Raw genomic sequence first — 12746 nt, forward strand, 5'->3', positions numbered from 1 at the left:
TCCTCAATCCTGTCTCTATGATGCTGATCGTGGCGATCTCCTCGACAACTTTCACTCCCGAGTTGTGTTTAGCTTCTCAAACAAATCAATACGGTTTGACAAGGGTGACAAACGGTGTTCTCATTTTGTGCCGCAGGAAATGGAAAATGTGTTGGCTACGACCTCTGCCTTTGCAACTCCTCCTGGTCAGGTCGAGCATGCAGTGTTCCTGATTGCAGTGCTGTGAAAAACTGCTCTGGCCAAGGAGATTGTATCCTACCCAACATTTGCTCTTGTTATCCAGCTTTTGATGGCGAATACTGCGACCAGAAGGCAAAACCAAACATCAATCCTCCAAGATTTGACCAAAAGTTTTACAGCGCTGCAATTGTAGAAAATTCTCCAGTCGGAACAGTGATTTTACAAGTAAAAGCTAATGATACAGATTCGGGCAGAAACGGTCAGATATTCTATACCATTCTGAGTGATGATAACATAGAAAGTATTCTCACTGTCGGTGGACAGTCTGGAAAGGTTTACAGCGCACAGACGCTGGATTTTGAGACAAATGAATTGAAATCTTTTAACGTGACAATGGTTGCAGCAGATAACGGATATCCTCAGAAATCTGGAATCGCCACTGTACAGATAACATTGCTGGATGAAAATGACAATTGTCCAACCTTCATCGAGCCTCCAGGAGATTTGAAACTAGAATTCCTAGCACTTACTCCCGAAGAAACCGTGACCAAAGTTTCTGCAGTTGACTTGGACAGTGGAGTAAACAGCGACATAACTTACAGCCTATCCAAAAATGACGCCTTCTCTATTCATCCTAAAACGGGTGTGGTTATGGTGGTGTCCGACTTGACGAAGAAAGTTTATAAGCTCACAGTTAGTGCCAGTGACAATGGGGACGTACCCTGCACAACAGACACCAGTTTGACAGTTAAAATCGGCGTCTTTCCGACAACAAAGCCCTTGACCAGATTTACCAATCCCCTCACAAACAGGAAATCTGAAGCCCCCTCAGACCATAATACATCTCCCTTGTCTGAGACTACGACGTTTACAAGTGAGTCTGTTTCCATTTGTAAATACATTCGATTCTGCCATTGAATCTAAATTCTAAAAATCCTCTAGCAATGTCCGAGAGAGATTGTAATAATCCATGTAAACGTTATGTACATCCAAAGGGCAAACATGTTAATACTCGTTAAAACAAATTGTGAAAGGGTTTAGCTATTTTAACATGTGTGTTATAAGAGCGTAGTAACAATTTATTAATAAATAAAACATACTTTGGTATGAAAACCCGCACTTCGCTGATCTGATTTGAATCCTTCTTGAAGCGATTAAATAAAAGGAGAAAATAGCATTGCGTGTTTCACGAAAATATACCTTCAAAACTGGACACATTAATCTATTTTTTAATTTGGATATATCAACAAAGTTGAAATGGTAAATTGGCCACGTACCGTAACGATTACAAAAGCTGACGTTTCGAGCGTTAGCCCTTCGTCGGAGCGAATAGAAGAATTGTGAGTTGTGTGTGCTTTTAAAGGCAGAAAATGGAGCTACGTTATTAGTGGGAACATGACAACGAGAAAAATACGAATAAATTGGTGGAATGAAAAGCGTTCGTTGATCCCTGTGAGATTTAGACTGCCGGTTTGAAACTCTTGAACAAAAGCTTATCTTTGAAACCGACAGTCCAAATCCCACAGAGATCAACGAACGCTTTTCATTCCACTAATTTATTAGTGTTTTTCTCGTTGCCATGTTCCCACCAATAACATAGCTCCATTTTCTGCCTTGAAAAGCTTACACAACCCACAGTTCCTCTATTCGCTCCGACGAAGGGCTAACGCTCGAAACGTCAGCTTTTGTAATCGTTACGGTGGCCAATTTACCATTTCAACTTTGTTGATATATCCAAATTATTTCGTTACCCCCACCGACGCAGCCGCAAACAGTTTATTTAAAAACTATCAGCCTTTAATCTATTTTTTAGTTGAGTGCAAGCTTGAAACATATTTCTTATTCTCTTCTTTTGAACAAAGGGGCTACTACTACGAATGTACCAACGGTTTCAGGAGCGGTTCCCCAGGAAGGTCCAAATTATGCAGTCATTGGTGGATCTGCTGTTGGAGGAGTACTGCTGCTATTGATTGCAGCACGGTGATCAGAAAATGCCTTTGCAAATCCAGGACATCCTCAGCAAAACATACAACAGGGAGATCGAATGCTGGTATGGATTTTGAGCTGTCTGGGAGGATTTGAGAACATTTTATATCTGACAACAGGTTTAAAAAAGGAAGTTTGCCAAGCTAGAGATTAAGTTCCTAAAATAATTTCTTGGATTATCCGTAATAGCATACGGCCTTTACCCACATACTCAGTGGTAAAGGGAAGCTCTTTTTACAAGCTTACTAACGGAGTTGATAGAGTTAATAGCCATGTCAGTCAGTAACACAAACCTTTACCCATATACTCAAAGGTAAAGAGGAGTTTTCCTTACAAGCTCAATGAAGGAATGATAGTGTAGTTAATCATATCAGTTAGTAACCAGCAGAGAAAAAAGCATTGCAACGTCAGCGTCAGTTTGAGATTAAAGCTCTCTTAAACTTATATCGCAAAATATCATAAAAAACCCTTAGTAGTACCGGACACAGTGGTGTTAATAACAGTAACAGTGTTAGTAGCAATTGGAAAAGTAGTATGGTGTAGCGATAACAGTAGAAATGACAGTGGAATGAGGTAATCAGCTAACTATCAAATAACCTAACTATACTTCTAGATCTCAGTTACAAATGATAACTGGTAACATATCTCTAGTTCTCCGTATATATACGTACAAAAAGATAGAATAAAAAGGCGTTTAATTGATTTAAAAAAAAAAAAAATTACAAACCGAGTGGGTATAACCGTAATTTTCTAGCTGATTTTGAGTGTGACATAAGTTTGAATAAAAGCATGGATGGTTGTTAATTTTGTAATGCAGTGTGAGAAGCGGTTGCATGTACAGTTATTTGACAGCTATTCTGATGACTGTCATGGGCAGCACTAACCCCTCATCGTTGAGCTAACTGTTCCTTATTGTTATTGTTTTTAATTGTTTTTGAAAGAAAGAGGCACCCTTACCAGTCCATTTTGTTTGCTGCTAATTTTATGGTAGAATTTTCAAAACTTTTGTAACCCCCATCTTGAAAGAAAACAGAGCAGCTCTACGAGCTCGTTAAATCACCGGAACCTTCGAGAAACAGGCCCAAGCCCCTAGTAAGCAATGGCCTACCCGCCTCGGCGCGCTATCCACGCGCAGTAGATCTGGGAAAGAGCAACCCTTGCAGAGCGGTTGACGGTAATTATAAGTTGTTATCAGCGGAGGATGAGATTTCCAACGTATTTCAAATATTCCGAGGCCCCATTTATTCAAAGCTCTTCCCCGGATGTATTCTCTCTCCATTCTCTGAAGACCCCGTGAACCTGCAGATTACTGGTTCAGGCCCTCACCCAATTAAAAACCTTTAGAATGGCCGCCATAAGCAAAAAAGGCGACGAAGATTCACAGAAGAAATTTTTTTTCCAGTTATGATGAAACTGAAAAAAATGTATGAACTCCATGCAGCGTTCTTAATATAGAGGAGAGGGCGAGTTTCCAGAGAAACTGTGTTACGGCGTCGGTGGGGGGTGGGGGGTGAGACGATTTTACAGCGAGATAATTTGGTTTTATCAACTGAGTTCATAATGTAAACTGGTACCGTAAAAAGTTGGTAAAGCTGACGTTTTGAGCATTAAGCACATAGAGTTCAATTTTAATGCGCTATATGAGAACTTAATATTAAAAATTAGCCCTTCGTCAGAGTGAAAGACGTCGAGCTAACGCTCGAAACGTCTTTTTTAGAAACTCTTGACCGTGGCCAATTTAACGGCATTATCAGCTTATATGGGGAAACAAAACTATTAAGTGAAAAAGGAAAAACCTGGGAAGAAAATTTGGTTTCTGTCGCTGGAGCTGTTGTTGGCTTTTCCGTCATAATAATTGTACTTTTTGTCGCCTTTTTTGTATCTGCATGGTAAGCTACATTTTCTAAAAGTCATATTGGCTTACTGCTTGGGTTTAGTATGTTTATGTTAAGAAAAATGTTAGTATACATTTAACATATGATAAACACCACAGCGTACACTACTTTATGGATGCACGCGGGAGGTTGCTGAGAACAAGTCGAGCGACTCTGACCTTTGTAGCCTTTAATCTTTACTATTATTTGTTCACATCAGATGTTTATTGGTAGGCTGGCTTGCAAATTGCGAAGAGCTAATCGCGGCAAGCCAGACCGTTGACAAATAGATTTGCACAATTTTATACAATAAATATTCGCATAAAATTACAACATATAGACATTAACCATCGTGCTTACAATCATGTAGGTATTATGATAATATGTAAAGAGGAAAACTGCAGAATAAACATAATTACAGTTAGTAATTAATCTTTCATCTTATTAATTAGAGTATCTATGTCGACATAGGAGTTTTCAGTTTCCAGAATTTCGATTAATTCTGTTCTTGGATGAATTTATGAGACTAGTTGGTATGCCATTCCATATTATAACACCAACACTTGAAAAGGCCTTGCCTTGAATATTAAGTGTAGATTTCTTAGCATAAAAATGCTCAGACGTTGATGAACGTGTGCCGCAAGAGTGAACGCTGGTAATTTTAGAAAACAAATTCGAAATATTAATCGGTGCAGAACTAGTATTGATGTCGTACATTAAATTAGCAATTTTTTCACAATATTGGAATTCTAGCGGTAGAAGTTTTGCTTTCAAGAAAAGGGGTATTGCATGCTCCCCTACTGGGGCAAGGTGAACAGGACGGAGTACACGTTTTCGTAGGACAAGAATGTTATTTAACAAGGTCTTAGATCCAGTTCCCCAAGAAGTTAACCATACGTTATATAAGGTGCAATGAGGAAATTATTAATATCAAGACGAGTTTGATTAATTAGGAACAATATGTCTTAACTTCGCAATTAGACCGACAGTTTTGTTGTTGTATGACTCTATAGCTTCTTGAGTGCTAAGCAAACCTCGCAATTGCATCCATAGCTCAATAGTGTACGCTGTGTTGCTTACCATTTGTTTTATAACATAAAAAACAATTTCTTGCGAAACATTTCTAACTTGGACCATTTTAGTCTAGTGTTGCTTTGGTTTCAAGCGTGAGCACTAAAAAATGCCACATGGGTAGATGTTTTTCAGCTCTGTCCATAGAATAAATACCGACTTCTGCAATTATTTTGATATGATTAAATCCCATAGAGGAGAGGAGTCACATTCGACTGCCTTCCTAGTTGAATTGACCGCACGATTGCAGCGTGACACGATCTTGCTGATTGACAGTCAATATAGCGATCACCTGGTCTGTTGAAATCGCCTATTCAAGACCTTTTCTCAACCAATATAGTTTAATCTGAAGAATTTTAATACTTACAACAAACTGAAGAGAAATTCTTCAAGAGAAACTGTCACTCTGCATGGATAGGAATACCGGTAGATCGAATTTAATTACAGAATTGAGATTACAGATAACATCTACGAATAACTTTTGCCAATTGTCTATTTGCTCAAGATCGGCCTATTTTATGATTGAAAGGGAAAAAAACTGGAAGAATGAAGAATATATAGAATTTATTTTGTTCTTTGATTAATGACCTTCGGTCCTTGGTTTTTGTTGTTGTTGCTGTTTTGATCGTAAAACAAATTAAACGTTCTATATTAGTTTTATTCTAAGGAGCTTGTTGGCTCACTTGTACAGTATGCAGGACAGTTCTCTTAGCTCACAGCTCGCTACAGGATCATGAACTATAGATCAGTGGCTTAAATTCCCTAGTGTTACTAAATGTTAAGGCTCAGCGGTAAGAAAAATGATGCTAATAAAAATCGACGTCAGTTTAGTAAGGGGAGTCGTCTATCCCAGACGAGAGAGTCTTATGCTCAAGTCAATTAAGTTTTATTATTCTATTGTCTATTCTTATGTGAAGCACTTTAGAACTTTTGTATAGAGCGCTATATAAATGATATTATTATCATTATTATTATTATTATTATCATTCTAGAGTAAGTTCTTAACACGGTAGAGGATGAAATGTACACTTCTAATTTACAAGATGTAACCCAAACTCTAAATTGCACGGCAGATCCAGTGGAAGGGTAGAAGGGGTTTAGACGCCCAGTAACATTTCTTTGTTTTTTTTTTTTACCTCTTGTTAGACACTAGAATTCTTCCTACGACAGGATCGCATATAATTACACAATATGAAGTATGTAACCTTTGCTTGTTTTGCAATCTATCTTAGCTGTTTCCAGGTTGTAATGTGCAGATATTCCTGTGTGTTCTGAATAAAAAAATGGACTTCTCTATGAATATTTCCGTAGTATTTTTGCCGTGAGATGACACAAGATTGTTTTTGTTAACTGTGGTCATATTAACTTTTTAACAGTTAGTACGAACAACACTAACAACACTAGACCGCTGACCCTTTGTCCATACGCAGCAGCATTACACTTATCATCTTTACAGCACGTGAAAGAGCACTCGACTGAGTAACCCTGCCTCTTTTTATCCTGACATGAAGGGACCTGGGTTCCATCTTTCTCGTAGGTCGTACATTCGTTCCCATTTGCGCAGGTTTTGAAGAATATGTGATCTGTCTTAGAGTTTTTTGAGAATGAGATCTTCCCTTTTATGCACATATCATCACCCCGTTCACAAGTTCTTAAAATTGTTTTGTTGAAGCAGTCTTCCCAGGATGCATGCGCGAAGCATTCGTAACATTTATTCGGGGAGGAACCTGGATTTGAGATTCAAAAGCATAGTGTGTTATTTTAGGTCTTTTCTCAAATATCTGGTAACTTCTTTAGATAATCAATGTTTCACATATATTTGTATGAAGAAAAATGTTACGGTCGTTACGATATTTAGACATATTTCTTAAAACATACTAAACCTATGCCAGAAATAATTTAGTTCAGTGATATCGCACCTGAGCAATAAATTCCTGGTAGCATTAGGTTTTCACAGTGGTGGAAGACAAACAAATAAACGAACAAATAAAAGATAATTTTTCACTGTGTGATAGTGAATCAGTTTAGGAATGAAATGAAGTAAAGAGAACTTCTAAAAAAATTCTCAAAAGGATTTTCAAAATATTTATCTTAATCAGTAACAATTTTGATTAGGGCATACAATTAAGGATTCTAAAAGTAATTTTTCAGATCGTTATTATCTGTTTCGTTGCCATTATTGATGGCCAAACCTCGTGACATCAAGGCTAGTCAAAAACTTCTTTTTTTTTATTAGAAAAATTATTTTCACGGCAATTTGTCTCGGCAACATCGAAGTTACCTCCATTTCTGTTGTTACGGTAACTGATTACCGGCAGAAAGATAACAACGTCGCTATTTCCACGAAACACAATCTATTTAACTGTAAACAACGGGAGATAACTTAACACGAGCTAGCGACTACTCTTGGAACAATCCAACTAAAATTAACTATGTACTTCTCTACGCTTATCTGACCACAAGCAAAGTACTGTCCTTCTCTTTGGCGAAATCTCCTGAAGACTTCCTTCGCAGTATCGCACTCCACGGTAAACAACTCTGGACTTGACAGCAGAATGTCAGTCTCACACCGAACGGGAAAATCCCTTCACTTGTCACTTGTCACACAATATCACTTAAAGATCACAAACAGGGAACGAAGTCCCAAATCACAACAACAACCTGACTAGCGAGCTGCTTATATAAGCATCCGAAGAGAGTCTAGAAGTTTCCAAAAGTAACTATTTATAACCATGACAATCGTAACTATTTATAACTATTACAATAAACTCTGTTTTTAAACTGATGAGTCACAGTTCTAGAAAATACTTGAAAAGTTCAATGCCACAACGAAAATAGCGAGTGGTCTTCTTTGTTTTTACAATCCGGCTTTTGAGATTGTACCGCACATTAAACAATATCTTTACATCCCGTCTGGCTTCCACAAGGAAAGAAGCTGTGGGATAGAGATTGTTTCCTTAAGTATGCGGTGCTTTAGTCTAAACCATCTTCTTGCTGAATTTATTCTATTAGTTATTTTTACGCAGAGCCAAATAACTAATCGCCGAACATACTAATATCTCGAGGTAAAATAAGTTTTCTTCAAACTTGTATCTTTACAGACTTCGATAGTCATGTGAATTCATTTCAGCCAATCTATTTCAATATTAAATGACAACAAGGTCCAGCAAAACACTTCACTTTACCAATCAAAGCTTTATATAGATAGATAACCAGCATAGGCGAATTTGGAAAGGAAGATGTTTCCCTAACGTGTACAAACTTAATTCTTTTGGAATGCTGAAAGTTATAGCGAGAACGGAATTGATTTCTTTTAACAAATAAAATTGTTAGGAGAGGAAAATAGTTGTTTCCTCTCACTTTAAACCGTTTCCGGATAATGCTGAAATGCAGCTGTCATTATTATGAACTTGGGTGCGTAGTTTTTAAGCATAAACTAACTTTGTTCAAAACTCTTACTTTGAAACGAATCCGCAAAAATCTTCATCAACTGCCGGCTAATCTTGACTTAGAAGAAACCCTTCCCCATAAGGATTTCTTTTCACAAGCTAGAGCTAATTAAAAACTTTAGCTACTGTAGGCTCACTAAAAATGCATTATCAACTCACCGTGTGCAACTAACGGGTAAAGACATACACCAAGCAACAGCATGGACAAAATAATTGAGCTCATCTTTGGGTCTCCTCACTTATACTCGTTTCTTCTGATTCTAAAGCTCAGAGCGCCTCCAAGTAATTGCAAACGTAAGAGAACTCTCGAATACTTCTGACGATGTAAGTTAATTTTATATCCACCTATGGGGTCCTTTTTAAATTTGCGCTGTTGAAGTTGAACAGATTAAAAATTCCCCTGGTGCTTATTCAGATATCAATAAAACAAACTTAGTTGAAGAGCCAGACTTATCATCATTTGATTTTCCATGGGACCGCTACACCCTGATGATTCTAAATTACAATAATGACAACAAGCACGTTAGGCGATTCACTTTTGAGCCAGAATCACTAAGTGCGTAAGTGTCCTTAACAATACGTTCTTTCGATGAGAGCGCGAAGCCGGTTTGGCAGCGCAAACGCAGGGGTATTGGAAAAAGTTCAAAACGATCTTTTCGATAGTAATAAGTGAAGGCAGGAGCCCACTACATGGAGCGTTCAACTCCCACACTGAGCCTATGTCACGGAAGTTTCACATAACGGTTTATTTTGGGGCTATCTTTTCCCGGGAAATTAATTAAGTGCTAATCGTCATTGGCCGAAGGGCTTCCGAGAGGAATTCCGTTTCGCGCTAAATTCAAACTAAAAATAGACTTATGTGTAAGAAACATTGTGACATAAACAAAGTGCAGTTGAATCCACCACGTAATCGGCTTCTGGTGGAGGGTATGTTTCTCATCATTTCTTTTACGCGCGCATGGAATTAGGCTTTTTATTTAATGAAATAATTATGACATCACAGCGCTAAATTTCAACGAGAAAGTCATTGAAAGAGTGCATTTCTTTGGTTACATCTCTTTTCTTACTAACGAATCTCGGGAAAATGGAGTGTATGGGGACCAGTTACGAGGGTTGTATTCTCAATGAAAGGTAGGACATTTTTAAGAAATAAACCGTAAATGTTCATTTAGATTTCAAGTCATGACTCCTACAGATCACATGTTGTTTAGCACGCCTATTTTACTCTTCAGTAGAATGGAAGATCCAGAAGCTACTTACAGGTTTCCTGATCACTTTGCAAGTGAATATCAGGGCGGAATAGTCGATGGAATGTAAGTTCTACATCCAAACTAGCTATTCTTTTACATTGATTTTGATCGCACATTTCTAGGTTTTACGTGCGCAAAACTAATATTTGACTGATCGAGTTTTGTTACACTATCTTGGCCGCCATTTATTTCATTAACACTTTAACAATATCAGACCATCATCATCATCAAAACAAAAAAAGTGATAACAGAGGCAGCTGCTGCAGTAACTGAACAAAAACTGTCTTTTCTCTACGACGTGTGAATTGATTTTAAAGTTTGATGATGAGCCGCTGCTCGCGAAAGGAGCCCGCGTACCTCCCAGAGAAAGACGAGCGGACCCTAGAGGGCAGCGTAAATCGGGCTTAAGCATGAGTTAGCGGATTCATAGTTATTATATTAACTCGATAATCATTATCTCCAGGTTTCATGGCGAAGGAAAATTAAAGTTTATTGAAGGAGTAAATTTCACTGGAAAATTCGAAAAGGGCAGAACAATAGAGGTAAACGAGTCCCGTGACAATAGAGGAATTTAGCACGGCGTTACGTGAAGTGGCAATCGTCAGCTTGCCGTTTTACGGTACGATGAATATATGAAGTTCATATATTTTGAACTGCGGTTATAGATACGTATGATGAATGATCATTTTACGTTATACGTCAAATAGCGTGAACCTTGCTGCTTTATCTTTGCGTAAGCTCACGTTGTGGTGAATCTGAAGGCGCCCTCGCTTGACATAATAAGGAATAATTTTGGTGCCCTTTCTCCGGCAATCAGCTTCTACTCTGTGAGGGGAAAAAGTAAGGAAAATCTTACGTACACGGCAAAAGCGAAGCAGTTTACTCTCACAGTTTATTCTCACAAAGAAGAAGCAAGTATTATTGTTTGTCTCACGATGCGGTCACTTATGACGTAGGATTCCACAGCTGTGATTACCAACCAATCACAGCGGAGCATCCTGCTTTAGAAAAAGACCCGAAACCAGTCGACATTATCGCCTGATAAAAACTAGCAGTATGCAGTCGAAATGTCGCGATTCACATCATAGGTGACCACATCGTGCATGAGACAAACATACTTTACCACCGTGACGATGAACGAGCACAATCTTTTTTAAGTCAAGACTTTCTTTGCTCTGCAAGCCCTAGACTAGATTCATGTCTGACCAGGATCATAGCATGTAGAACATGCATATTTCAGGCACAGTCAAGTTTTTCCCATTCGAACCTCACGGCCACTGGATAACATATGTCTGTGAGAAAGCATTCCCGGGGCTCTCGGGAAGCGAGTGCAATTAACCGATTAGTGAGGGGGGTTTCTTGTGTAGATTTATGATTGATTTTTTGTATCTTAAGGTAAGAAATTTTTTCCGTTTGAGGGGAACCGCGTTTTCCCGTTTAATCAGGCAATTTCCTTTTTCTTTTTTCTCCTGAGGCATTATGGCCGTTTTGTAATATCTTCCCTTGTTCTTATCGGCTCTTGTAATTTATGACACGAAGGAAACCGTGCGCGCTGTAAGTCCCTCCCGTCGTCCGTTACACTTTGAAAAGTTTCCTAGAAACGTTTTCTAAGGACAAATGGAGGTACTCACCGCGCGCGCGGTTACTTTCTTGTAATTTGAACGTTCTGATTTTGAGACATTCGGTCGACAAACACTCTAAAACTCTCACCTTTTGTGTCTGTTTTTGTTTTGCCTTGACAGGTTCCCGTTTAACTGTACTTTGCCTTTTTTTCTCTGTAGGGCTTCTTCGAGTTTCAAGATGATGTGCGGTTTGAAAACGAAAACTGGGTTTACTGTGACGGTGACAGTAACAGAGTTTTCAAGTCCGAGCAGGAAAATGGGTTTAAACCAGCTGGTAGGTTGGGTCACCGGTAATATCCGTATGACTTAATAGTAAAATCTACACCCGATCACCTTTTAAAAGTCTGTTTATATGGTCTTATCCTGCAAAGCTTGTAGAGCGCGATTTATCAAATGCAGTGACTAAAATGTGCATTCAATGAAAAAGAAACGTGATGGGGGGGGGGGGGGGGCACTCATTCCTAAGTTCTTCCATCTTTTGAAGTCCAGTTTGCAGAGTATGGTAGTTTTTGCTTGGTGCACATTTTTTACACCGGAACTATTTCTTAGTACATAAAACAGCTTTAAAACTAGGAGGAAGTTCTCCTGATCATGTATATGCGAGTTACCGATTCTCGGTTGAATCACGTGCAGTGTACGTGGCGAAAATGACTGTGCACGCCCAAGATGTCGTCGATTTCTTCCATACCGGCTTGTGTTACTAAGGTAGAAAGGATATATTCAGTTTGCGAGCTTCTTTTTCTTCGTTGAAGTTCGCTTTGCCATATTTGTAGTCATGGTTGTTGTTATCATAGTACGGTTTATTTGTTTTGCAATCCAACAAGAAAAAAATCCAAATTGTGATCAGTTCATATTTTTCGCTTCCAGGTCGTTCTCAGCTAACCAATGTAGATCCGCCCCAAACCATACCAGAAGGAATGTACGACTGTGGAGATGGATTTTACGACCCTGTGAAACGCAAGGTCACTAATTACCGCTCTGGTTTCTTACGCAATACCGGTAGGTTGCTGAGGTGCACTAATCAATTAATCAGTCGATCAATTGATCATATAGAAATTGTATTTTATGCCTTTGAACAACTGCACCCTGTGCGTCGTGTCTTTTTACACACCCGTGACATTCTCCGATTTACAGATGAGAAGGAGCATCAATGGATCATAAACCGGTGTAGGAAAGCCAGGGACGAACCAGTTGGCAGTAGGAAGGTCCACTAGGCTCAGCCTCTGACCTCCCTTGTGGCATATAATTTATTGGATAGTTTTGATACAAGTTAATAAAAACTATCAATCAAGAATGGTTTTCACCTGGTATTAG

At 38.7% G+C, this 12746-nt stretch overlaps 3 protein-coding genes across 5 annotated transcripts in view; 2 read left to right on the plus strand and 1 right to left on the minus strand.

The window, feature by feature from the left end:
- The window catches only part of LOC111345812 (protein bark beetle-like), a 52605-nt gene extending 49627 nt beyond the window's left edge, over positions 1 to 2978 (plus strand). Inside the window, 3 exon segments of the mRNA XM_088760953.1 lie at positions 137 to 1054; positions 2043 to 2156; positions 2159 to 2978. Coding sequence (XP_088617079.1) covers positions 137 to 1054; positions 2043 to 2156; positions 2159 to 2262 — 1136 coding nt within the window. The 3' untranslated portion in view covers positions 2263 to 2978.
- Positions 2979 to 5524: 2546 nt separating this feature from the next.
- LOC111345814 (uncharacterized) lies at positions 5525 to 8900 on the minus strand. Of its 2 annotated transcripts, XR_016001503.1 has the most exons (3): positions 8720 to 8875; positions 7550 to 7725; positions 6705 to 6838 (listed from the first exon to the last, which is right to left on the minus strand). XR_016001503.1 is itself a non-coding variant. In XM_022953096.2 (2 exons), exons 1-2 carry the CDS (start codon positions 8781 to 8783, stop codon positions 6468 to 6470), a joined length of 435 nt encoding a protein of 144 aa, XP_022808831.1. In that variant the 5' UTR covers positions 8784 to 8900; the 3' UTR covers positions 5525 to 6467. The 2 variants fall into 2 exon arrangements, 1 of the variants encoding a protein (XP_022808831.1); XM_022953096.2 differs by lacking the exon at positions 7550 to 7725 and having other exon boundaries at positions 5525 to 6838; positions 8720 to 8900.
- Positions 8901 to 9457: 557 nt separating this feature from the next.
- Positions 9458 to 12726, plus strand: LOC148729798 (MORN repeat-containing protein 5-like). Of its 2 annotated transcripts, none has more exons than XM_088760769.1 (6): positions 9458 to 9691; positions 9793 to 9873; positions 10274 to 10352; positions 11592 to 11706; positions 12300 to 12431; positions 12567 to 12726. In XM_088760769.1, exons 1-6 carry the CDS (start codon positions 9645 to 9647, stop codon positions 12644 to 12646), a joined length of 534 nt encoding a protein of 177 aa, XP_088616895.1. In that variant the 5' UTR covers positions 9458 to 9644; the 3' UTR covers positions 12647 to 12726. The 2 variants fall into 2 exon arrangements, with proteins under 2 accessions (XP_088616895.1, XP_088616896.1); XM_088760770.1 differs by having other exon boundaries at positions 9796 to 9873.
- Positions 12727 to 12746: the final 20 nt, after the last annotated feature.

Source organism: Stylophora pistillata, chromosome 5 (assembly GCF_964205215.1).
Source record: "Stylophora pistillata chromosome 5, jaStyPist1.2, whole genome shotgun sequence".
NCBI classification, from domain to species: Eukaryota; Metazoa; Cnidaria; class Anthozoa; order Scleractinia; family Pocilloporidae; genus Stylophora; species Stylophora pistillata.